At 48.4% G+C, this 27,464-nt stretch overlaps 1 protein-coding gene across 7 annotated transcripts in view; it reads right to left on the minus strand.

Moving 5' to 3' along the window:
* Nucleotides 1–27,464, minus strand: part of RUNX1 (RUNX family transcription factor 1) — a 259,423-nt gene that overhangs the window by 94,024 nt on the left and 137,935 nt on the right. For 4 of the 7 annotated variants that reach the window (XM_086675931.1, XM_086675927.1, XM_086675928.1 and 1 more), the window contains one exon: nt 2,373–2,626. In XM_086675931.1, coding sequence (XP_086532057.1) covers nt 2,373–2,626 — 254 coding nt within the window. Of the gene's footprint in view, nt 1–2,372; nt 2,627–8,634; nt 8,674–27,464 lie in introns of all 7 variants that reach the window. The other 3 variants (XM_086675930.1, XM_086675926.1, XM_086675925.1) reach the window with 1 other exon arrangement.

Consider the following 27,464-nt stretch of genomic DNA (forward strand, 5'->3'; position numbering starts at 1 on the left):
AGAGTGGAGCCAGGGATACACAGGGAGTCAACCGGGAGGGAGTCACGTTTTGAAGGCTAGCTTGCTTTCCCCCCCCTAACCTTTGGGCTCCTTTCCTCGCTGAAAACTCTGTCTGCTCCTTTGGTTGTGCCGGGAGCAGGCTTCCTCCAGGAAGAGGCCTCTCTTGATGGGGACGCAGTGGTGACAGATACTACTCAAGTGGCTACATTTCTGCAACGTCCTTCCCTTTCCCCTATCTGTCCTCAAGACCCACTTGAACTTTTTTCAAGAGAACTCTACATGGGTCATTTAGGAGTCTACCAAGGATCACTCAGTAAAACAAATGAGATTGAAAAAAAAAAAAAAAGTGAATCGTCAAAAGTCATTTTGAAAAAGAAATCTCTTTGGTTACTAAGATTTCTGCGAAAAAGAATTCCCGGGTGGCTCATCAAAGCAAGTTCTAGGATTTTCTTTTCAGGCTTTTAGAAGAAAAAAATATATATCCATATACACATATACATAATGTATATGTATACATATTTAGAGTAGCTTGAGAAACTATATCACTTCACCCCCTGAAGATTATTAATCACTTAGTGTTTTGATATATTTGGGCGTTGGTTCCCTGGAGGAGGAGGGGACATCCAGAAGAGATTCTGATTTCACCTCAAAGGAAGACACAGGGCTCTTACAACCCACTCCCTTGGTAGGTCAGGGGTATTGGGTTTAAATGACCCTTTGGCTGATTATCAGCCTGTCTCCTCCCTCAGCTCTTATCTGAAAAGTGGCCCCGGGCCGAGCCCTGTCAAGTCCCCAGTCACAGAAGGGACTCAGTCCTGTTCTGTGGCTAAAGGAGCTTGTTTCTGTAAAGAGATTAGAATGATTGAAAATTGAAATGGACTCCCAGCCCAAATCTACAGAGATGCAGGACAGCAAGGAAAGAGTCCAGTGGCTTTTCCACCTCATCCTCACTCCCTCCCCCTCCAAAACTCCTGCTCTCAGAAAACGGAGGCAATTCTATAGACAGAGCCAATTACACATTTTGTTTGGTCTTAGAAATCATAATGTTAAGTTTAGAAGGTGTATAAAGCTTAAAAATAAAGAACTCCGACAGTACTGTATAAAAAACTGAACACTATCAATTGTAACTAGATCAAGATCCAGTAGAGGCCTGGAACTCTTAAAAAGCTTATATTAAATTAATCTCCCTGAAAGGGCACAATCTGATCTTTACAGCTCCCTCCCCACCCCCCACCTGCCTTTCTTAGTCCTCAAAATGAACAGGAAATGACTACGGATTGTACTAAAATGTTGGTTGCCCCTTCTTAAACCCACCCAAGACAGAAGAATAGAATCCCCACCGCCAAAATTAAATTTCTACTGTTTGCGGTCAGGGCTGGGGCGGGCGGTGGGGGGGGGGGGGCAGTGGCGTTTAAAAACGCCGGGTGTTGTTGATAATATCCCGGTTCAAGGGCAAGGTTTTTTAAAGGCCGCTCAAAACTAGGGCGAGATCAGGGGTGGAAGTGAACGAAGACCTCTCGGGCTGTTCAGCAGAATTTGCGGGGTCCACGCCACCCCCTCCCCAGACAGAAATGCGAGCGGATTAGACCCCGGCTGGCTCGCAGAGAAGACAGCCTTGCCACCTTTCGAGGCCCCGGGCTTAATCTAGGTGAGCCGGAGATAAGGTTCAGGAGGGTTCCAGGAAAAGAAACAGGATTCGCTACTTGCGGCTTGTGGCAGGCGCAGACTAGAAGCTGCAAAAAGTCTTCAGAAAACTTTTGCAAACTTAACTACGCCCTCCGCGGACTTTGGACATGCTAATTTCGATGGGACTGTTGAAGAGCGAGTGGGGGTAGGAAGCCCTGACAGTTTTCCTTGTCAGTTTATTTTCACTGACCCTAAAGTATGAAAGTATCTTTACTTCCTGATGCCTCCATCGGAGCGAGGCAGAATGGCTTGGGTGTCAAGCCAGCGCTGGGGGTGGGGGTGGGGGGTTGGGTGGGGGAGAAGCATGGGAGCAGACCGGCTGGCCAGGGCTGGGTTATAACTTTTTCTGCTTTTCTACTTTGTAGCAAAGCTAAGGACCTCTGTCAGGGAGGTCCCGACCGGCCCTCAGTGGACGTCCTTGGGGGGCATCCAGATCTTTTTCAGTCCACCCTGGAGGCGGCCCCTGCGGGTCCCCCAGCACACACACACACCGAGGATCTCCAGGGCAACCCAGCATCCCCGGTGTCCCGAGAGCAGGAGGATGGACCAGGGGCCGCGGGGGGCAGCGCCGGCCCCTTTCTAGAACCCGGCCCCGCCCGCCTGGCCGCTGCCCTCCGGGATCGCCCCCGGCCTCGGCCGGCCTCCGCCTGTCCCCCCGCCACCCGCTCGCGGCCCGGGCCGAGTACCTTGAAAGCGATGGGCAGGGTCTTGTTGCAGCGCCAGTGCGTGGGCAACACGGAGCAGAGGAAGTTGGGGCTGTCGGTGCGCACCAGCTCGCCGGGGTGGTCGGCCAGCACCTCCACCATGCTGCGGTCGCCGCTCCTCAGCTTGCCGGCCAGGGCGGCGCCGGCGTCCGGGGCGCCCAGCGGCAGCGCCTCGCTCATCTTGCCCGGGCTCAGCGCGGTGGAAGGCGGCGTGAAGCGGCGGCTCGTGCTGGCATCTACGGGGATACGCATCACAACAAGCCGATTGAGTTAGGACCCTGCAAACAGCTCCTACCAGACGGCGACAGGGGCGCGGATCTTCGGCGAGCAGCTCCAGGGAGACCAACATACAAGTTCAGGGGCCTTTATTGCTGCGGGGGGGGAGGGGGACTGGGGGAGGCGGGAGACCAAGTTACTAACAGTCCAGGAGGGGGAAAGTTCTATTATGCCGGCCAGCCTCAGACCCGGCAGGGCTCCTAGCAACCGACCGGTTAGTGCTTTAAAAATTGGGCGACTAGAATCCAGAGTCAAATGCCAAGGGAGACTATCTTCTGAGTCTTGCTTTGAGAGTTTAACTTCAGTCTTTGGCTGTTAAAGAAAGTTCCCGGAGGCAAAATTCCCATACGCTTTCTAAAACATTTATACGGAGAGCGAAAAGACCAGCAAATACATAATTTGGAAGTTCCAGTAGGTAATCGCCTGTCAGTTTTTTTTTTCTTTTTTACTTGTTTGCTTTTGCGGGTGAGTTTTGTCTAAAGTCCTAATACGACACAAAATATACGAGTGTCTTCCATATACAGAGCCACTCTCACATGCAAAACTGGCTTCGGTCCTCAAAAGCAAGAGCTGCGACTTCCAAAGGTCATGCTACTAATGTATGTGCACGTATATATAAATATATACATATGCTCTACTTCATAAAATATTTACAATTCAATCTGTAGAGAATTTAAACACAACAGAAATCCATTAATGTTCGCTGCTGATTTTTTTTTTTTTTTAAGTAGCCTTGAAAATAAGCTTCAGTAGTTGAAGAAGGGCTGGGCTGGAAATACTTGTCATGTTCTCTTAATAATTTCTGGCAAAATGCTCAGTTCAGAGAATTCAGCTTTTCAAAAAAAGAGCTAGTCTTAAAAAAAAAAAAAGAAAAAAAGTTCCAAGTCGATGACAGTCAGGGTACAGCTCTCCACATCTGAGAACTCGGGTTTGGGGATGTTGGTTAAGTTTGTGGCTGATCCTGTGGTTGGTGGGAGTTGAGCAGCAGCCGAGTCACACGCACGCAGACACGCACTCTTCCCGAAGCCAGCCACTGTCTACATGGACTCGGTGAGTCAGCCCGACTTGGGCAGTAGCGAGACGATCTTCCTCCAACGTCGCCTCAGCGCCGGCTGGTTAAATGCCCGGACGCTCCTATACCTACGATCACCGCGTAACCGCAGCAGGTGGAGCGGGCCTTGAGAGGAGGCTCCGCAGCGCAGATCGAAACAGACGCGGTGGTTCGAATTACACACGCAGTCACACTCCCACGCACACTCCCACGCACATGCAACTTCACGGCTCGCCTCGAAGCCCAGCACACTTTCTCCTGCAGTTGTCAAAGGAAACAACCGGGGAAAAGTTCACAGGCAGGAAAGAAGTTGAAACATCCAGCCAAGAAGAAACCAGTTCATTCAAAAGTAAGAGAGAAAGAAAAAAAAAATCGTAGCTCCAACGCAGGTCAAGGAGAAGCAGCAAAGGTTGACTTTCTTCTGGCGTCCCCAGGAGGCCCGGGAAGAGGTGCCTGCCGGCGCAGGGCCGGGCAGCGTGGTGCCCTGGCTGGGTCCGGCCGCGGGGCGCCCGTCCCGCCTAGCGCCCGCTGGCTCTATGAATGAGAGTGCCTGGAAATGAACGTGCTTTTACTGTAAGCCCGGCCCGAGGAATTCCATTCCCTCAGCTCGTTTGCATAGGGGCGGCCGCCGGCCAATCACAGGCCTTTCCGGTATCAGCCAGGGCGCGGCTCGCGGCCGCGGGCTCCTGGAATTGGCCCGCGCGCCCCCGCCGCTGCCGCGCGCTACTGTACGCAGCCTGGGTGGAGAGTCCCAGGCTGCCGCGGCCTCCCCGCGCACCCCGCGCATTCGCATCCACGCACACACACGCACACACTCACACTTTCGCCCGAGGCCCCGCCCTGGTGCGGACCGCGGCCCTGCGTCTCTGCGCCCGTGCAGCGTCGCGCTGCCACCGGCCCGGAGCTGCAGTGCGCAGCGGCGCCACAGGCGGCCGCGGTCTGGAGACCAGGGAGGTGGAGAAAGAGGAGGCCGGCCGGCCCTGGGAGGGCTCGGGCCGCGCGCCGCGCCCGGAACGGCCCGGGCACGGAGACCAGCTGGAGGGAGGCGCCCCCCGCGCCTTGGAGATGAAGCGGCCGCCGCGAGGCTCCCGGGATCGGTACCGGAGCCCCGGGGCGGCCCCGGGCCCTGAGCGGCCACCCAGGGCCGAGCCTCTGCTTCCCCGGCGTGGGTGGGATTCGGCCGCGAGGGGGGCCGGAGGGCCGAGGGCCCGGCCGAAGAGCGGCTCCGCGGGGCCCCATGGTCGGGTGGGCAGCTGCAGCGAAGTGACGCTGATTCATTTAACGAGGCCAGACGACTCTCGGTCTCCCCAACATGGTTTTGTGTTTTTAGTTTTCTCTCTTGGTTTGCTTTCTCTAATTGGTGTTTTTCACCGCGTCCGGGCTGCGGCTTAATTACGCAGCGCGCCTCAGTCTGAGTGCGCGGTGCGGCCAGCAAAGGAGTGTCCCGATCAGAAAAGACCCCAAAGAACAAGCGACGGGAAAGAAAGTTGAAGGCATCCGCTGGGCTGGCACCCCTTCCTCGGAGCGTCGGCTCCCCCGCAGGCGGCACGAAAGCCCACCGCTGGGCCTAGGTCGCCCTAGCCCCGCACCCACCTCCGGCTCCCCGGAAACGGCGCTGGCTCCTTTCCCCGCCCCCGCGAGCCGGAGCGGCCTGGGGTGCCGAACCCACCCCGGCTTTGCGCGCCGGCGGGAACTTCCCTTGCGCCCGTCCCCGCGGCGCCGCGGGCATTTTCGCGGAGCTTAGAGGGGGCCCCGCCCCACCCCGGCGCCCGAGGCCCGTCCCTCCCCTCCCCCGCCCCGCAGCCACGGGGCTCCCTGGCACCCCGCGGCACTCACCCCCAGCCGCGGGGGAGGGCGCCCACCCCGCCCCCAACACGGAGCCCCCAACTTCGACTCCCGGGAGCTGGGGTCCCTCACCCGCCCTCCCCCTCGCCCCCCCGCGGGGCCCCTCCCTCCAGCCGCCTCCTTCCCCGCTGCGGGCGCGCGGCTACAGTGCCGGGGACCGCCGCCGCCGCGCGGGACTCTCCTCGGGCTCTGCCGCTGGGGCCTAACGGAGGCGTCGGCCAGGGCGGGCCCGCCGCGGAGGCCCTTCCCGGGGGCCCAGGCGGCTTCCCTCGCCCCAGGACCCGAGAGGCCGCACGGGCTGCGCCGAGCGGCGAGGAGGCGGGGGCCGGCCCCGCGGGAGGCGCTGAGGGCCGCGGGCCCGGGGCGGACGCCAGGGGGCAGCAGCCGTCCTCTCTGCCGCCCGGGGCGTCGGGAACGCCCCCGAGGGCGCGGGACTCCGCCGGCCCTCCTCTGGGCCTTTGGGTCGCTCTCGTCAGAACTCCAGTTTGGGGAGAAACGACTGGAAACGGCCGCCGGAGCCAGCCCCAGCGGCCGCGTTGCGCCCCTACTATCCCGGCAGCCGAGCTGGCGGTGCAGGAACCCTCTGGTGGGAGTCGCGGGGGTCCCGGCTGTCCCGACAGGCCCGCATCAGGGTCTCTTCCCGAAACCCGTTTGCGCGCACACCGCGGTCGGCCCTCCCGCCACCACCGGTGCTCCCGGCGTCCCGGGCGCCGTCGCCCGGCCAGCGGCTCAGGCTCCCGCCTGCCTTTCCGAGCCTCTCCCCAGGTGGGCCGTCCCCTCGCTCCTCTCCCGGGACGCCCGGGACCTCCCAGCAAACTACCTGCAGTTTGTTTTAATGGGTCTGAGGTCTCAGCAAACTCCTTTGTGTTTTTACTAAATGATTTTGAAGAGGCCCCATTTCAGGCATAAAGACCCCCAAAAGTCCTCTCTCCACCTTGGCCCGGTGGTTCCAAACATTGCGCCGTTGCCAAGCCTCCCCGTCTGCCGCCCCCCCCCCCCCCGCTCCGGCTCCGCCGCCGCCTCCGGCTCTAGAGGCGAGTTGGGGCGAGTGAAACCCCTTTGCCGCCGCTCAAATACAACGCTCTAAGTGCCCACCGAGCGCTCCCGGGAACAGCCGCCAAGTGCATCCTTAGGAACCCCCGCGGACGCAGGGCGGGAGGCTCAGGAGTGCGGCAGAGGCGAAAATGGGCTCTGACTCGGGGGATGTAGCGGATTGGGGTAATTTCGCCGCGCGGAAAGGTCAGAGAAGAACGCTCCTCTGGGGCTCCGGCGGTTTGAAACCCTAAACCCTGCCAGGGGGCTGCGGGTCTGACTCTCCGCGGCAGCCTCTCCGGCGGGGTCAAGTTCCCTTCCTTAGAAAAGAGGTACTGGGATAGATGCGCCAAGGTGAGCCCTTCAACGGCAGCACCTTGGGCGCTGCTCGGCTAAGAGTTTCAACCAGTGCATCTCGAACTTGAACGTCGACGAGGATGATAAAAGCGAGAAAAGCTTTTGCTGATTTATTCTAAATCCGGCCGCCGGGCATTTCGGGTTCCCGGGACCCGCGCTGGCTATAAATGCGCTGTGCGGTGCGCACTTGAAAACGAGAAATAAAACCCTGCACTGCACCTTCCTTATCGAGGAACTAAAGCAGGCAGCATGAGGCTCAGCTAAGGTGTACCTCGAATCCCTTAGTCTGAAGGACTTTTTACAGAGCTTATAAAGTTCATTAACATCGCACGCGAAATGAAGAATTCCTTCCCACCCAAAGCGCTCATTTTAGCGGCAATATAGAATTTCCCTTCCTCTGCCTCTCTAAGAAAGGAAAGGAGACATTACCGCATTCACTCCTGGAACAATACTAAAATTTAACTCTTGTCATAATACAAAATAAAAAATACAACGAAGCGACGTGTTGGGTGGATGCTGTAGGACAGATTTTTCCAAATTTGCTGCGTGGGGGAAATTCCAATAATGTCCCTAACAGGAATGAAATGTAAGTTTTCAGAGGGATTTTTAAAAGTAGTATTTGGTTAGTTGGAATAAAAATAACAATTTCATTGGGAAAAAAACAATGGCTCATTGACGTTTTTCTTCAGCGTTAGGTCAGTATATAACTGTAAGTGGTCTCAGAAAATATCTAAATATCTTACATTTTTGCTGTTTTAAAACCCTCTCAAAAATAAAATATGCCTGTAGGTAGGATTAGAGGCTCAACCATTCTCTTAAATCAACATTCCCCTCTGTGGGTAACATCTTTTTAAAATTACGTTTCTAAAAGTGTATTTCTAGAAAAAAAAACTTTCTATTTCAGTGACCACTTCAGTGAATTAAAACCAGGGCACGTATGTTGCTAGTGGTTCTGGAGCAAGCTGGTGCAGTTGGTATAATGTCATAGGGATGGAGAACATTTTTATGAAGAGTAACATGTTCATATCAGTGCAGGTGAATAACCTGCCATACACACAATCCAGTTTTCGACATTACAGTTTGATTAAACATTTCCCCCCTTCTGGAGTGGCTCTGAGATTATTATACTTTTGAAATCCAATTCCTTTGGGGACAGGAGTCTTTCCTTCTGCCACTATATCCTTCCCTCATAGGAATGTTTCCATAGGATGCATGGTTGATGTGTGATCTGTTCACTCCAGCATCATCATTGTGTAGCTCACAGGTAGCAAGCAGAAAGTTTTTAAGTTAATTTTTTTTTGTAATTTAGGATGCTTAGTAAACATTTTACCCTCGTAAAAATTTTGCATTGCCACTGCTGTAACAAAGGCAATAAACTAGGTTATAACAAGCTCTATTTTTTTTTTTTTCAGAGTCATGCAGAGTCATTTAATAAAAGCAGAATGCACCTGTGGTAAACTACGCTGTAGAACCGAGGGTGTCATTATAGTTTCATTGGAATGTTTTATAGGGTTTGATATTTACAATATGAAGAGCAGCTTTTAAGTATTTGTGAATCAGCAAAAAAAAAAAAAAAGCCTTAATTATTTGGCTAATTTATGTCATACGTTGTAGAGATGCATAGATAAAAAATCATATGAATGTGCATATTTTATAAAAAATAGAATTTGGGATCCAACATACCGTGAACATCTCTAGATGGATTCATTCCGTGTACACATTCTGAAAGAACAGAAAGTGGGAAAATAAAAACAATTGGGTAAATGTACTGACAGCAAACACTAAATTCACTGATAGTTGATAAATTTCATTCTAATTGCAATAATTACAAACATTAAAACTAAATTTCCACCCCCCTCTTTTTTTTTTTTTTTTTTTTTTGTTGTTGTTCGCTGATTGCCCCTCACTCTTTTTAGCACTGGGGAATTTTATAGCATATTGTCCAATTTGGGCACAAAAGTAGCTTTGAAACAGTAAACCAGCAAGTAAAAAATGAACTGTTACATATGCACATAATTTTATGTGACTTCAACCAATGTTTTCCATTGATAGTTAGTAGTGAATCTTTCTCTCTCACAGAATCACCTTTTTAAACCTTGGTATGTGAGGCCAGTGTGATTTATGAACATTAGACATACATTTGGAGGAAGTAGACGTGTATCAGAATTCAAGGTGAAATCAAGACCAAACCCTTACTTCATACCAAAACACTTCAAATTGGTATTACAGCAGAGGTGAAATGCAAGAGGTAAAAATACGAGTTTTCTTTAAAGCAATGAAGATAAACAATTTTGAATACCTCCTCTGAAAGAAACAAACTGATAAACATTATCATAATTTACTTCCAATGGGACAGGTTGGAAATATTTCCTCCTTGCTTGCTCTACTCTCCTTCCCTTTACTAATTTATCCTGATTTATCTTTCAGAGTATTTATCCTGGAACCTCTCATTCTTGACATAACAGATGATAGCAATTTTTATTGAAAATATCTGTCATACGATCACATCCAAATATGTGTCACTATATTGCTGCTGCGTGTCCAGTTATAGGTAAACCCATTAAGCAAAGTCATCTGAAGCTTCTTTTCTTTGAACATCTACAGTAATGTTCTGCTTTTGACATTGCTGGAACAGCCTTGTATATTGAAAATGCTCAGCACTGAATGCTTAACACAGAGGATACACCATTTTTCAGAGCCTTCGGATTTGAGCATTTGCAATGTCACAGCCCGACTTTCAACCTTACTCCACAATATTAATGTAATATATCTTAAAAACACTTTAAAACTAAGAAAGGAGGTAATTATTTCAGATTTCCAGACGCTGTTTAAATAGGAGAACGAGATTTACAGCTCCTTAGTCTTATGTATATATACATACATATATATATATATATATATTTTTTTTTTTGCCAAAGCAAAAAGAACAACTAGAATAATAAGGGGTTCTGAAGGACTACCCTATAATGAAAGAATGAAAGATTAAAGCAATTGAATAGGTATAGTTTCCACGGAGCATCCTCAAAACACCAATCACTGAGAGATTGTGGTTTGCATGTATATAAAATGACTCTGTAAAGAGTTTTTTTTATAAATAGAGCAGGGAAAAAAATCATTTGCGCTTATGAATGATAAATTAAGAAATATCAAATGTACCCTGAAGTTCGTAAGTTTACTTTTAATAGGCATGGGGGAGGGGGGATCCACAACAGTAATACTGACCAGACAGCTGGATTTATATGGAAGAGACCCAGCAAACCCTACCACCCTGGACATTCCCTCCTGAGACCCTGAGAAGCTCCCCCAGGTCAGAGGCTGGGGAATAGAAGAAGCAAAATAGAAAAATAAGTGTTCCAGTTACACAGCTAATATTTCCGGGATTCTGGGAGAAAACCCAAGATCTTTTTTTAACCTAAAAACAAAGGCAAGAGTGAGTGAGTTTTGGAAGGTGTGCATGTCATCTGTTGGGAACCGTCCTTAGTTTGTCCTGTGTCAGTAGCCTTGAGGACACAGTGCTCATGCCATTTAGCCTTAAGCCCGGAGAGGGTGGGTCGTCTGCAGGAGAGGTAGCCCCTGTGGAGGTTGGCAGTCATTTGCCCAGAGGGTTGTGAAATGTGCTAGAACCTAAACCGCAAGAGAGGAGAGGTCTTGGGGGTTCATGGCAGCAAGAGCTCAATTTGGCCAACTTATCCACCAGCTCGCTCTCTCTCTCCCTCCCTCTCCCTCCCTCTCCTTGCAACTACTAAGTGCCAGGTAATGACCAAAATGCTTGTATATTCCTCGCTTCATTTAATCCTTGGCAGGATGCCATTACCAACCCCATTTTACAGACTGGGAGCCTCACACTTGGAGAGTTTAGGAAACCTGACAAAGTCACTCCACTCTACGTACACACACACACACACACACACACACACACACACAACACAGACGCATGTCCACCTATGGGTCTGAGCTATGTTTCTTTTTTATCACAACTACGTATTTTCATGGGTATCTTTTGGAGAGCTCTGAAAAACTAAACTCTGAGCTCATCTTTCAATTTACCCTCTCCTGTCTCATTGTCTCCATTAGAAACTATCCCCGAAATTCTTTACATCGCAAATCTCGAATACTTAGGAGTCACAGCCCGAGGTTGTTTCTGGCCATCTGTAGACTTTGAGGAGCAGGTCAAGGTCCCTTTAGCTTTTCAATTCTTTTTTTTTTTTTTTTAATTTTTTTTTTCAACATTTATTTATTTTTGGGACAGAGAGAGACAGAGCATGAACGGGGGAGGGGCAGAGAGAGAGGGAGACACAGAATCGGAAACAGGCTCCAGGCTCTGAGCCATCAGCCCAGAGCCCGACGCGGGGCTCGAACTCACGGATCGCGAGATCGTGACCTGGCTGAAGTCGGACACTTAACCGACTGCGCCACCCAGGCGCCCCTAGCTTTTCAATTCTTAATAAATGTTAAATGGCTTTCTAGCCCTCCCGCCTCCACTCATTCAAAATGGCATTTTGAGGACTTTCCCAGGTATGAAGTATTTGATTTCCTCCCTTCAGCGTATCTGTAAAGCTTTCTATGTGCCAGGCAGGGTGCTGGGCTGGTTGATAACAAAGGACAAATAGAGGAGAGTGACAGAGCGTCATGGCTATTGCTGGGTGTCATGGAGTGTCATGACTCCAGGAAGATGGTGGGAGGAGACACAGGAAAAAGAGGGGGCATACCACCTGGCGGGGGTGGTACTTGGGTTGGCTTTTGGAGGTTGGGTAGATTTTTACCAGATGGTTGGCAGGGCTGGAGGAAGGTTTCAGGAAGGTGGGAGGGGACAGGGGAGAAGGCGCTCCTGGCAGAAGGGTCAGCATGAGAAAGACGTGAATTTCTGAAACAGACCCACGCGTCACTCCTGGTGTCATTGGAGAGTAGGTTTGGGATGAGGGCGCTCACAGAGGACACAGTGCTGGCAGACATGAACACAGGTCGTAGGCGGCTTATAAACCTGAAGAAATTTGCATTTCAACCTGAGGCCACTGGGTTCTATCAGAGCCTTGAAGTCTGGGGAACATCGTGATTAACACCTGTTTGAGGGAAGTAAATGTGTCAGAGGTGGATGGGTGAGTAGGAGGGGGTAGAAATGAGGAACGGGGGAGCTACTGCAGTTGTCGGACAAGGAATTGTGAACATCTGCATTAAGGTGGGGACAATGGAGATGAAAGAGATGGCCGCAGAGGGGGGGAGAGGAGTCTCTCCTGCTTCCGGCCCAGGTGCCATTACTGGCGGGAGGGAAGACCAGAAGAGGAAGGGTTTGGAGGTCGACCCGAGGATCTGGCTTTGGATGTACAGAACGGAGCTGTAGGTGCTGGTGGAGAAAACAGCAGTTGAGGGCAGAGGTCTAGGGTACAAGTAACGAGTGCAGAATCGTCACACATCTGTGGTGGTTTCACATCTCGCCGAGACAGTGTCCGGGGAGAAGGGAGCGCTGACAGAATCTGAGATTGTCAACATCTAAGGGGTTGATTAGAAAAAGATGGACCTGGGACGCCTGGGTGGCGCAGTCGGTTAAGCGTCCGACTTCAGCTCAGGTCACGATCTCGCGGTCCGTGAGTTCGAGCCCCGCGTCGGGCTCTGGGCTGATGGCTCAGAGCCTGGAGCCTGTTTCTGATTCTGTGTCTCCCTCTCTCTCTGCCCCTCCCCCGTTCATGCTCTGTCTCTCTGTGTCCCAAAAATAAATAAACGTTGAAAAAAAAATTAAAAAAAAAAAAAAAAAAGAAAAAGATGGACCTGGACCGACCAAGGGGATTGAGCCAGGTAGAGAAAGAGGAGAATAGGGTGTTTGACACAAAAGAAGATGGGAGTTTTGAGAGGAAAGGCATGAGTCTCAAAGGCCAAGGTCAAGGAGGGGCCAATGAGGATGAGGACTGAAACAATGACATTGGATTTTCCCTAGAGGATCCGTGGTAACTTTTGCTAGAAGACATTCAGTGGAGCAGAGGATGGGGCAGTGAATGCATGGAGGGAGGGGGGAGCTAGGTGCCTGTTGGAGGAGGGAGGGGAAAAGGGGGGTGGCAGGGAAAGGGAAAGCCCAAAGTTGAGATGTGTGCGTGCGCACATGCCGGTGTGTTGAAGACATGAGAGAAAATTAACATCTATCGTGTACATTTTACTGACGATCAGACTCATCAGCTCCCGCGCCAACCCAGCTCTTCTCGCTCTTTTCACCCTCTGGTCTCCAGAGTGGGATCCACGGATTTGCCTTTGACCTCATCCAGTCTGCTGCCGAGTCCTCTTTTTGGTGTCTTCGTTGTAATTTACCCTCCTTTTTCTATCCCTATTGCCATCATTCTGGCTCAAGTTCTCATGACTTCTCACCAGATCTCCTGCAAAGGTCTCCCACAAAGGCGCTTCTATTAATTTCATGTAGTACTTGCAGATTAATCTCCCATACCACTGGTCTGCAGACGTGGTCACAGAACACATGCCCTACGCACCCCAGCTTCAGAGCGAGCTCTTTTGCGCTCTCCTGCAGGATTAAGGACTACCCTTCATTCCCATCTTGGAGTGGTCTCAGATCCCTGTGCCTCGAGTGAAATTTTCCCTCAAGGGCCAAATATACTCTTCCTCATGGTCTCCGTGTCCTCTGGGTGACCCTTGGACTATATTTTACTTTATGTTATAGCTATTTGAGTGTATCGAGGGTGGGGTGCATAAGAGCCAAATAATGGGACCAACTCTTCCCTGGCTTCTGGTTTCTATGTGGAGTGACATTCTTCGTTGTAAAACTCTTGGCCTCTTGCCCCAACCTCGTTCATCCTCCACCATAAAAGACTGAATTGCTTGCTTAGTAGCTCTGGGAATAGAAACCAGGCACAGGAGGCAGAACCCTAAAACGGACCCTCAAGACTTCCCACCCGAATCTGGAGGACAGCGAATATGAGGAAATGTCACGCCCTGGCCATGTGACGTGGCACAGCGAATTTTTCTGATGTGACTGATGTTACCAATCCGTTGGCTTCGAGTCAACCAAAAGGGCAATTATTCTGGAGGCCTGATCTAATCACATGAGATCTTTAAAAGCAGAGTTTTCTCAGGCTGGGGCGGAAAAGAGGTAAAGAGAGGGATCCGATGTGCCTGCATCGTCGGCTGGATGATGGAGGGAGCCATGTGCACAACGGAGAGCAGTCCCTGTAGGTGACTCCTGGCTGACGGCCAGCATGGAAGCAGGACCCCATCTCGCAGTCCTTAAGGAACCGCATTCTGCCGGCAACCTGCAGAAGCTTCGAAGAATGTTTTCCCCTAAAGCCTCCAGATGAGAGTCAGCCAGTCCAACACTGGTTGGTTTTTGGCCTCGTGAGTCCCTAAGCTGGGAACGTGGTTGAGCCCAACTGGACTTCTGACCTACAGAACTCTGAGCTAATAAGTAGGTGTGGTAATTTGGTAGTGTGGCAGCAATAGAAAATTAGTACTCTGAGTGTGCCTTTCCCTTCCCTTTTGTTTGGGATAACACTGCCTGTGTGCTAATGAGTAAGTGTCTATTTATGGGGTTCAATGGCAAGAAGCCATGTCCTGAGCTATGTTCTCTCACAGTCCTTGGTGATAAAGCTGATATTTTTTTTCCTTTTTAATTAATTAATTTTTAGTTTTATTATTATTTTTTAAATGATTTCTTTTTTTTTTTAATTTTTTTAAACATTTTATTTATTTTTGAGACAGAGAGAGACAGAGCATGAACGGGGGAGGGGCAGAGAGAGAGGGAGACACAGAATCGGAAGCAGGCTCCAGGCTCTGAGCCATCAGCCCAGAGCCCGACGTGGGGCTCGAACTCAAGGACCGCGAGATCGTGACCTGAGCTGAAGTCGGACGCTTAACCGACTGAGCCACCCAGGCGCCCCTTTAATTTTATTTTTTTAAATTTACATCCAAATTAGCGTATAGTGCAACAATGATTTCAGGAGTAGATTCCTTAGTGCCCCTCCCCCATTTAGCCCATCCCCCCTCGCACACCCCCCTCCAGTAACCCTCTGTTTGTTCTCCATATTTAGGAGTCTCTTATGTAAAGCTGATATCTTAATCCCTGTCTGCTTGGCTACTTTGCCTCACAGTTGGTTCTGGATCACTGGGGAGCAAGGATATCTTTCATTGGGCCCCCTTAATGTCCCCTGTATAATTGTCTTATTGTCTCCTGATTCACCCTCACCCCCACGTAAACACATCGCCTCTAGGTTTTGAACACCTTGCTGGTGAGGCTGTCCTCCTCCTTTGTGAATCCCTAGACAGTACTGCAGAAACTGAATATGTTTCTGAAGCCCCTGGGGATCTGGTTAAGTGCAGATTCTGATTCAACAGGTTTGGGGGGCGCCTGAGATCCTGCATTTCCAACAAGTTCTCAGTGCTGCTGCCTTTTCATGGACCACACTCAGGGAAGGCGAGAGCACCTGCTCAGTATCCAGCGAGTTGTGCCCAGCACACGCTAGACTGCAGTGTCTGAAAGGTTTTCTTAAACAACATTGCCAAATGCAAATTGACATCAAAGTTATTTCTGATTGGGTTTTTTAAACTATTGTGATGGACTGAATGTTTGTGCCCCGCCCACCCCACCGCCCCACCAAATTCATATGATGAAGCGCTAACCCCCAGTGTGATGGTATTAAGAGGCACAGCCTGTGGGTGGCAGTTAGGTTTAAATGAAGTCATGTGGGCGGGGTTTTCATCACAGGATTAGCGCTCTTTGGAGAAGGGATCAGAGAGCTTTCTCTCTACTTCTCTCTCTCCCCCTGCCATGTGAGCACACAGTGAGAAGTCAGCCATCTGCAAGCCAGGGAGACAGCTCTCACCAGAACATGGCCATGACAGGCACCCCGATCTTGGACTTCCAGCCCCAGAACTGTGAGAAGTAAATTTCCATTGTTGAAGCCACTCAGTCTATGATTTTGTGATGGCAGCTCACTACGGCAACACAAGTTACCTTTTATCAGTGCACCCTCTAGCACACCGTACAGCAAGTGCTTTACACGTGCTCTTCCCCTTAACCCTCTGGTAACAAGCGGTTCATATTTCTTCCCTTCACTTTACCGCTGCAGAAACTGAGATTTAGTAACTGGCCCACTTTCGACCCAAGCAGTTTGCCTCGGGAGCGCCCAGCTAGAACCAGCCAGCTCAACTACACTGCAAGATGGTTCATATCATTATACTGTCCCCTGTCAAAATTTCTTTCCTAGACCCTGACGAGGTTCATTTAAACTATGTGGGCATTCTTTCTCATTCTGGGACAACACCGCCCAACGGAAATGTAATGTTAGCCATAGACACGATTTAAAATTTTCTAGTGGCCGCATTAAACGAGTGAAGAGAAATGGGTGAAAGTGCTTTGATGATATATTTCATTTCACTCACTGTATCTCAGACATTTGCATTTCAACATGTCATCAATATAAAAATTATTGATAGAGTTTACATTCTTTGTTTTTTTGCAGCCAGTCCTTCAAAGTCCCGTGTGTATAGCAAGTCTCAATTCACCGTAGTCACGTTTCAAGTCCTTAAGGGTCACCTGTGGCTAGTGGTTACTGTTTTGGACAGTGCGCCTCCAGAGTGACCGCTCGAGACACAACTCCGTCTGCACAGCAATGTTGCTACTATTCTGCCGGCGCTCTAGCAGGCCCTGCTTTTAACTTTGCTGTCAGGGAAGGCCCTTAAGTGACGCATCTTTCCTGACTCATGTTCTCCCTCTGAGCTTTCCTGAAGCAAAGTTCAGAATTTTTATTACAGTATCACCCGATAGACTAACAGAAAGATACACACACACGCACACGCGAGCGCGCACAGCCATACAGAGCCAGCAACTGAACTGCAAAAGCCTACCAACCGCTGTCAATGCCTTGAGGCACGTCTTCACAGCCACGGACGAGCCACAAGCCAACCTCATTCAGTTTTCGTTTCCACGTAATGTTTAGCAGCCACTGATGGCTCAGCCTATGCAACAGCGCGGGGGTTCCTAAGAGCCCTGAAAGGATATTACCAAAGCATCCCCTGTTTCTCTCTTTTACAAGATTCATTTTCTATGAATTTCATGTAAGCAATGGGGATTAGAAAAAGGAGTTCTATTTTTCAGGGCTCGATTTCAAGACCGTGAGATCATGACCAGAGCTGAAATCAAGAGTTGGACGCTTAACCGACTAAGCCGCCCAGGTGCCCTAAGAAGTTCTATTTTTAATAGGTCGTGGTTTTAAAATAGAATTGTAAAGTAGCTCAATGATACTCATTCTCAAATAGCAATTCTTACAAACAGGTTTATTTTGAAATATAGCATATTTTCCTCCCAAATCACTCAAGATGTCAATTTGGTAACAATCTTCTGGTTAAAATACAGTAAGAGCTCAAATCGATGAGGCAGCTCCTGGTCCAAGTTAGGGAGTGGATCCGCCTCTCTTCCAGTGCTCAGAAAAAATAACAAAGGGGAAGATATGGGACCAGGTCTATTGCCGAAACGACCGGCCCTACCCCACTGTTTTGAGTCCTCAGAAGCTGCTGGGAATCTCTGAAGGTCCCAGTTATCTCTTTAGGGCAAACGTACCTGGTTTCTACCCCTCAGTCTGGTGGGGTGAGTGCAGAGGTCAAGAGGCTGATGGGTGGAGACTAGAGAGGATGTGGATTTTCTCCACGGTTTCTTTGGCTCCATTAGCCATGGACAGAAGGTGGTTTCCTGGGACAGGCTGAGAAACCACTCTGGGTGCATGAAACTGGTCTCCTCTTTGAATGGCATCCCTTATCCCAGCACTATGGGAAAGTACCCAAGTATCAAGAAGCACCTCAAAAATCTACTGAACAGGGAAGCGAATGTATGTGCTTTCCCTTGATTCTGAGTCCCCCAAGTGGGGACGGTTACAGGAGTAAACTTTTCCGGTGGATGACAGGAGTCTATAAAAACAGCTTATAACTTCTACGTCTGCTTTACTTTAGGTTAAATTTTAGTCCATGCATTTAAAACCATCCCGCCATGATGAGCTAAAACACACTTTTTCTAAGTTGGGTAAAAAAAGAAACGAATGAACGTAGGAATGAACGCACAGAAGCCTTTTTCCTTGTTTCCCACATCATTTTGCGATGAACTCTCCTCCCAGAGGGGAACAGTTTATTTTATTCTTTGTGTTTATAATTTACCTTTCCTCTCTCACTTGGGGAATTATGAAATAGGAAGGTATGTTTTTCTTCCCCCTCCCCGCGCAACATTTACGTCTAAAAATAAGTAGGTGAGTCGATTTAACCTGTTCTTGAACTGTTAGACATAGGAAGGAGGGTTGGGGGTGAACTGTAGGTCAGTTTGATAAAATGAACCCAATGACCCCTTTCGAGCTGGTAGAGCTGTGGGCGGGCCCACGTGATGTTAAATGTGGACCATGGTGGGTAAAGGGGCGGGCAAGGAGATACATACATCTTCAAGTGATGGGATGATGGCTGGGTAACTGTTCACTCCCTCCCAACAGCAGAAGTTTTGACGTTGTTGATGGCATGATTGAATGAATGACCGGGTTGTTCGTGCAACCAACAACTCCTCCCCCCCCCCCCATATGGTTGATGCAGGAGGACCCAACTCATCTCTCACTGGTAGAGGCACACCAGGAAGGGGGCTTCAGCCTCCTCCTGCTACTAGCCACTTAGACACTTACACGGACCCAGCTTCAGTTTTCTCTCCTACAAAATGAGAGATTTGGACAAGGGGGCTTTTCAGCACCATCAACACTTACATATAAATGCCACCTGGAATTGTGAGAAATTGACCTGATCTGGTGCTGACCTAGGTCAGCACACGGCTGGAGTGAACTCGGGTTTTGAGTGGAGAGGGGAAAAGAAAGAAAAAGGGGAACCCAGAATCAACTTCGCAGTGTTTTCTTATCTGTGGTTCCCCAGAGACTGCGGAGAAATTGGCTCACAATTGTAGCAGAAATTATTAGAGAGGGACCGCAGAAGTTTGAGACGAATCTTGATTGTCCGATCTGCCACCTGTCCTGGACATGGGAATCTGCTCAAGAATCAGAGTCAGCAGTGTAGTTCTCTGCGAGGAATTGCTGAGAAATCTACATCGATCGATTAAATAATAAATTGCCAAATGTTGGTCTTAGAGTGTGCTCCAGGCACTCAGATAAGAAGGCAAATCCTCGCATATTAACCCTGCTATCTGCAGATTTGGAAAACAGAATTATATACGAAACAGCGGGCTAACATTATCATTACTCTGCTTTGTTGTGGGGTCATGGAATTATCACACTCCACCAAAGCTTTAAAATACTACACAGTAGCATGAAATAAAAAATAGCTAAAAAAAAAAAAAGCAGCCATAGAAGTGATTATTCTATTCTCTAATTACATAATTACATTTTCTGTTTTATACAAATCCTAAGATCTGCATTGTAATAGTTACATATTTTCAGATTACATTAAGATTATATGATTATGTTCTAGTAATAATCACATTTTTATGAAGAGTATACCATACACATGATGAAAGGGAATATTAAAAGCTTTTGTGGAGACTTCCTATGAAACATCATTGTTTATTTCTTAACCAAAAAGTGTTAGTTAGGTAAGATTTAAACTTTTTGATGTGACTGCTTTGTGCTTGCTTAGAAAAATGTCATCATAAATCTATGTTTCAAAAAAGCACATTTTTCTACTTTTTTTTTTTTTTTTTTTTGCAATGAATAAATGGTACTAATTCTGTACAGGTCATCTGTTCTTGAAAGGTAGGAAGGAAGGCAAAAATAATTTTTAACAAAATTAAACAAAAATATCTGAAAAATAAACATCTGTTAGCTAGTTTCCAATTTATACTTGTATGTACAACGAAAGCAATATAAAGAGATCATCCAAAAATTGTTAAAAATGATTAAGCATACAAACAACACTCGAAGGCTTTTTAGCACACATTTTTGCAGAGAAGGTAGTTCTTTAAAAATGGTAATAACAAAGGAACAGAGGATTACTCCACCGTGAAGGCAAATGAGTCCCCAAATGAAGTCAAGTTTATTTCCAGTTAAACTGACCAATGAATGCACCGCTCTTTAGTGACCATAAAGCACCTCCATTTTTTTCTTGCTTCTCTAGGTCCCTTCATTCAAATGCATATGAAGCCATTCCTCCCGGAGGACAATTTCGAAAGCATTATTGGTTAATACAGCATTCTAGGGTAAGTTTTGAAAAAGGGCATGCAGAAAGTATTTCTATAAATGTGGGCCTAAAGAATTTTTAAGAAGCATTTAATTAGAAGATGTTCTGTACGTGTCAAGGTCTCCATTCAGGGGGCATCTTCGTGTTGAGAGAAACATATGCCGGATCTAGTGGATTTCCTTACCACTTCTAAAGTAGAAACTGTCTGTTTAGCCCAGAACGCTTTCAGTGGACACACTGTATGATGAAATGCACTTCTATCGGGAGGAAAGAAGCTTTTCCCAAACATGTCAGTAGGGGCTCCGCTGTTTGTCTACACAAACCACGCTGAGTGGTCAGAGTCTGGAGCCGGGTCTGGGGTGAGCTGAATGAAGGACAGATACTGTCCAGGAACTGCCTGGTGGGCCCCGTCTAAGAGACGCGGGCAGACCCCTTTTCCCGAGTCCCACCGTTCTGGAGATCATTATTTAACGTGAACCTGAAGTGCAAGATGTAGATTTCTTCCCCCTCACTAACCAAGCCCACGAGAGATTTCATTTCTCGTCTTTTTGCCTCAGGCACGTGGAGGCTGGCAATTTTCATCTCCTTCCTGAAATGATTTCCACATCCTCCCCCCTTCCCAATTAGACTGGAAATTTATTAAGACCTCTGGTTAACCCCTTGAACGCTAGGAATGAGAAGGAAATAAAGTTACATGGCAACTTAGTTTTCACTTTTGTGTATGTTTCCTTCTTTCTTCCTTTTTCTTTTTCTTCTGATCACAATAAAGGAAGGTTTGATTAATCATACTCTCCCCGAAAGGCATTTCTCTAACGAGAACATGACACTGCCTTAAAGGTAAAGCAGCGGAAGAAAAAATTTCCTTAATGAGAATGTTATTCTGTCGCTAGTCATCTTTATATTTAAAAGTGTTCTGGAATTCTTGGGGCGCCCGGGTGAAAGTGTCCGACTTCAGCTTAGGTCATGATCTCACGGTTCGTGAGTTTGAGCCCCGCGTCGGGCTCTGTGCTGACAGCTCGGAGCCTGGAGCCTGCTTTGGATTCTGTGTCTCCCTCTCTCTCTGCCTCTCTCCCACTCATGCTGTCTCTGTCTCTCAAAAATAAATAAATGTTTAAAAACATTTAAAAAAGTAAAAGTTCTGGAATTCTTACGAGTAAAATGAATAAAATTAGAGACAAAGGCAGATACAACCTAGGATGTTATACTAAAGCAGCAAATGCATGGTGGAGAATGACCACCACACACGTGGAATGTTCTCTTGGCTTTTACTAAGCTCCAAGTATCTGGAACTAAAAAGGAAAAGTGGATTGAGTATCTAGAAACTGCTAGATCACCTGAAGCTTATCGAGTGGGTCTGCGATCTCACCCCTGACCCTCCAGTTAAAAAAAACCAAAAAACTTCTATTAAAAAATATCTTCTCACTGGTCTTTAAGATTTTGGCACGTTGAATTCCAAAGTACACATACCCCAAATAACTCCTCAGCAGCTACCTGTGAACAAGAATCTGTCAGCTGGAAGTCTGTGTATGTTGCTTTGAACAGAAGGAAGAAAGACACTTGTGACTCGCGTTATAAGTCAGCATTCCTGAGAAAAGCCAAGCTCCCCTCTGAGACAAAAGTTCGGATCTTTAAAAATAAATGTGAGCCTTTTCTATTTTTTGAAAAGACGCAACTAACATACAAGCATAGATCCGATGGACTTAGTAGGTCAAGGAAATAATTTAGCATGTCGGGAGCCGACTGGATAGCGTGCCGCTCACGAACGCGTTGGATTTGGGCTATGCTAGGTTTTAACACGTTTGGGGATCCGTGGACCTGAAGTCGAGAAGCTAGGTGGTTTGACCTCTGGAGACCCATCAAATGATCCTAGTCTATGTGAACAGAGACGGCCATGGAATTGACTCATCAAAAGTGAAAGCCTTAGTGACGCTAATACGGTTATTATATATAGATAATATATATATATATGTATATGTACATACGGCAAATGTCAGTGGGCAAATAATAAAAGTCTCTAACAACGCGTGAGCCACTTCTGAGTTATAGGCCTTGTGGTAAGGGCTTCCCTGACATGATCTCCTTTAATCCTCTTAATAATCCTATTACGTTTGGGACTATTATCCTCTTAGGCTTAAAGGGTTAAGCAGTGTGGCCTCGTAGGGATGGAGTACAGAAAGTAAGAATTTGACCAGGTGCGTAGGAAATCAATCTTTGAATTGTGTGCTGTGCTGTGGAAACCACGTGGCTCTTTGTACTTCTCATGCGAGAAGTTTCATAGACAATGACTTTCCGAAAGGACAGCCTTTGCTTCCGACAGTCAACCCCTGCCCAGTTCAAGGGGCATTTGCAAACAGGCCCACTCGAGATGACTGGTGCAAGGAAATGAGCTGCTTTAGAAACACTGAACCCAGATAGGTGGATAAATATTTCAACGACTTTTCCAGAATGTACTTAAGGAGCAGAGCCCATCTCAATTTGGGTTTGAGCCCATGGCCTTATAGTTTAAATATAAAATGCATTAAAGCCCTTTATTTAGAGAGCCATATGCCATTTTTAGGGAGCAGCCCCAGTTATCCTTCTGACTTTATTGGGAGTACAGTGCAAACAGGTGTCTCCATATTGTCATTAGTATTCATTATTTATTAGGACTTGATGGTGTATTCAGAGCCGGGAGGGTCATGAGTTGCCTAGGGTGGAAGGCTTGACTCTAAGGACTGTGCCTCCTTATTATACAGACTTGGGGGGCTTTCTACAGAGCGAGAAACCCACAACAAGAGAACCCAACTTGGTACTCACCTGTGGGTTCAGAACTCAGGGGAGTACACCTTATTTTCTGACTTGGGAAAAAAGCAGGTCACTGTCATGTAAAAAGTTTCTGAAAAGTGACTTCTAAACCATATATTGTGGCCCACGAATTAGTTGTGAACTAAAAATAATAACAATGATTCTTGTTACAATAAAAAGAAAAGAGAGGAAAGGGAAAAAAATAGAAGAGAATAAATGGAAAATAGAGAGCTTTGCAAATAGTGAGAAAAAGTATTGCTTCCTGAAGCCCCTCTTTTGACCGCTAGACCCATTTCCTGACTCGTGCATACAATTTTCTTCTTACTGTTGCTCGCCATTCAAAAAAAATTTGAAAGCCTCTGGCCTGAAATGTCTTTTTTTATCTTAGTACTCATTTTGTTAGGTGACCCAGTGTGTGACTCTCTGTGACTCTCAGCAGGACTCCTAACCTTCCCATGCCTCAGTTTCCTCACTGGCCTTGGCGTCCTGCCATTTTCAAAGTTCTCAAGAAGACCACGTGAAATCATAACGGCTGATGTACCTTGCAAAGCCAAGCACGGTCATCAAAGGCAAAAGGATTATTACAAAACAAACCAGGGGAAAATGTTTTGAAGGCCATCCCTTCGTAGACTAGCATCCAATCATTTCAAGAGGTGAAAACAGCCTTAGCAAACACCCTGTATACTCCATTCATGATGGAATGGAAAAATGAGTGATTTCTCCAAGGTCTCTAAATAGTGGTGGATCTGGGACCCCCTGACCTGTGAATTAGACTCTTTCCCCAAAACCTGCCGCTGTTTCAACAGCCATGTTGTTACTTCTTGATTAAAAAAAAAAAAAAAAAAAAAAAGGAGGGTCTTGTGAAATTTTATTTACAGAAAATTTACTACTCACGAAAAGTTAAATTGATTTCTTCCTTTTCAAAGTGGTTTCCTGATTGCAATCACATAAATTAAACTCCAGCCCTGAAGACGTTGTGGGGACAGAGTAATAAATCTTCCACGAAGAGATACGGGGAATCCTTTGAAAGTCTCAAGAATAATGCAGTAAAATGTAAGCGGTAAATACTACTGATCTTCTGCCGGAGATGTCGATTGGGAAAGGCTTTTTAATTTTTTTGTGTAATGTTTATTTATTTTTGAGAGAGAGAGAGAGAGAGAGACAGAGCACAAGTGGGGGAGAGGCAGAGAGAGAGGGAGACAGAATCCGAAGCAGGCTCCAGGCTCCGAGCTGTCAGCATAGAGCCTATCGGGGCAGGGGGGGCTCGAACTCACAGACCGTGAGATCATGACCTGAGCCAAAGTCAGACGCTTAACCCACTGAGCCACCCTGGTGCCCCAATCGGGAAAGGATTTCTATACTCTGTTGGAAAGGTAGAAGGAAGAATGTCTCTTCCCTCTCTTTAATAGTCTAACCTGAAAGTCAAGGGGGAACCAAAAAATGTCACCAAAGTGTCATCTTTGCTCCTCCAGGGGGAAAAGTGGGCTGGAACATAGACTTCGCTGATAGGGCGAGGCCGTTGCTCAACGCTATGTTGTAACACTATTTTAACTGTCACCGAGGGCTGGGATGGCAAATGTTGCATCAACTTCTCTGCAAGGTGTTTCCTGGGCTTTGCAGACAGGATGGTTCTGGGGAGGTGCAATCTCTATTCTTGTGGAGGCCAGATAAAGCCTTACGCTCAGGGCCACTATCTTTGAGCGCCAAAGCTGTAGATAACAGGGTTTCACACCCAATGCCCAAGCGCTGCTTTCCTAATTGGTAGGTCTTTCTTGCTAAAGTCTTTTGTGTGTGTTTTATCAGAGACATTTTATCATCTTTCTCCAAACGTCCTTTGTCAAGGTAGGCCTTTGAACTTCTTTTGCGTATACATTGAATGTGACCAATGATTCAGGGGATGTAAAAAGCTTATCTATAATTCTAAACAAAGAGGAACAGAGCCATTGATCTTTCTGCCGTGATAGATCTTCTTGGGGCTTGCGTGCGTGTGTGTGTGTGTGTGTATGTGCATGCCCGCGTATGTGCACACACGTGCACGCATGTGGGTTGGGGGACACACATATATAACAAGAACTATAATCGTGTTATTTATGTTTAAGGCGTTCTGCAACAGATTATCCCATGCAAATACTTTCTGCTTTTTGTTCTCCCACAAATTAGACCCCCACATGCTAAGGGGCAGCTTGTCTTAGATTGGAGAAAGTGCCCACGGAGGGCGGGCCTGACATCACACCCAGCCAGCTCTGTGTTCCCTTCCTGGTGCAGCTTGTGGGCAGGAGACAGCCAGAGTCCTCGTCAGACCCTTGCTTTGCTCTCATTCGGTATGGGACTTTCTGGAACTGAGCACTAACCCTTGCAGGACGAATTAATGCTTGCTCATATTATTTATATCCCCTCTCTGTGGAAAACAGATGGAATCCATTTGGATCACATCAGATAGGTTTATAAGTTCACCCCTCCCCTTTTCATTTTTTGCACGTCTCATGTCAAGGTCCAGCCCGCAACTGTGAAAATCAGACTAGAAAGGAGGAGAGACCAGGACAGATGCGGGAGGTGGCGTCCCTCCCTCTTGGCATGGAGGCAGCTTCCTAATGCCACTCACGTGCTGTGGCACGCCTGTCCTTACAGGGACCGCATCGAATCTCTTAAAAAGAAAAACAGAAGAAAAAACAGGTGATGTTCTGTTTGACGTCCCGCACGTCTCCAGAAGGAGGTGTGAGCTCTGCCGCCGGCTCAGGAGGGCTCCCCCCTGGGTGGGGTCCCGGGGTCCTCTGGCTCCAGCCTGGCCATCCTCCAGGAGAGGAGACGCGTTGACTCCAAAGCGGGAAAGTATAAAAGAGCAGCTAAGGACCGGCAAGATTCAAACTTGATCTTTAGGACAGTGGGTCTTCTCCCCAGGATTCCACTGGCTCACACTACACTTTTCTCTCCTTCTTCACCCTTCCCTTCCTCTTTGCTTGAACCTTTGACCCACCGGGCTGTGAATGGGCGATCGTGCGGGGTTCTGTGGTTGCCAGGAATACCCACAGGCCAGCGCGGACGCTGAAACGGGGTGACAGCTTCAGTTTTAAACAAATCAAGACTTCCGTCACCCGGCCCCGCGATCGACTTCCACAAACCAGCTCCGGTGCCGGCCTCACGCATGGCCTAGCCCTCTCTTCCCCACGGGCGCTTGGATTTCCCACTCACTCTCTGCCTGCCATCCTGGGAAACCAGCGCTGCTATCTGTGGGCCTGAGTCATGGCTTGTGGCTCCCCGATGTCTGGCTGTGCTCTGTTGCTTTCGCCCCACCGGCTGGAGGGCTCGAAGCTCGCCCCGGTCTCATTTGTCTCCTTTTTTGTAATTTCCTGATCGAATCATCAATGATGGAGATGATTTTCAAAACTTTTTTTTTTTTTTTTTTCTTTCTGGCGGGGAATTCGTTCAGGCTGCTGGGAACTCAGAACAAATGAACTGTCTTTCTGAAGTCAAGAACTGCATAATGAAAGCTAAAGGCAAAGGCAAACGTCTCTCGCACCCTTTGTCCTCTGTCTCACTAGCCCCGGACAGGAGAGTCAAGCTCCCTTTTCCCCACCGGCCCCCAGTAGTGGTTCGGAGTGCACAGGACAGAGCCCTCTGGGCTCTGGACAGAATGGGAACCCATCCCCCACCCGGACTGGTCCCGGGCCCTAGGGGGTTGGGGACGGCTTGTTCCTGACAACCGGTAGGGAATCCTAGTGCTCAGGCAAGCGCTTCATTTCAAGATTGCAAGAAACCTCAATACAAGACCTAGGAGGAGAATGCCGAAAGCTTCGTTGGACTTTCTGGGCGCAAGAGGAACTCGCAGACTTGGGTGGGGGAAAAGGGATGCTTCCTGATCTGACTCACAAAGCTTCTCCTGTGGTGGTACAGGACCCAGGGAGATAAAGAGTAGGTGCTCAGTAAATGCCTGCCATACAGAAGTTGGTAAAAATCGGCCCCCAAAATACACTTTGGGGATACACTGTAGGAAATAAAGGTGATGCTGACCATAGTAGCAACCGGGGTTCCCGAAAGCAGACAGCTTGCATCCAGCGGCCCCGGCGGAGGCGGGGAGGGGCGGTTCTTGTTCTTGATCAGATCTGTGAGGCACAGAGAGAGGGGGAGCTCTGCCAGGGTCATGCACCTGACAGTCACGTTTGGACCCGTGCTCTCTCTGACGGGGGAGGGGCCTGCAGTCTGCCTGGTGTTGGGCTTTTCGGCAGGGAGAAAGGGCAGGAGCCCCCTGGCCAGCCTCATTGCCGTCACGCAGGCAGAGATCGTGGTTCTCCTCTAACCAGACTCCGTGAGGGCTTTCCAGGAAGCTCAGAATTCCAGGCTCTGGGTGAGCGGGCCCAGCCACCACTTTCACCTCACAGAGCACCTGTGTCCCACAGCCTCCGTCCTGTGCTTCAGATACGCCAAGTGCTTCCTGCCTCAGGACCTTTTCACGCGCCTTCCCTCTGCCCGGATCACTTGGACCCTGGGTGTTTTCCCAAGCCTGCCCACGTGTCCTCTGCTAAAGCGACAGCTACAGTAACCCCCCTCCCGACCTCTGCACCGCCACCCATATCAGCTCCCACACATTGATT

Source organism: Puma concolor, chromosome C2 (genome assembly GCF_028749965.1).
Source record: "Puma concolor isolate L17-30 chromosome C2, mPumCon1.1.hap2, whole genome shotgun sequence".
NCBI lineage: Eukaryota > Metazoa > Chordata > Mammalia > Carnivora > Felidae > Puma > Puma concolor.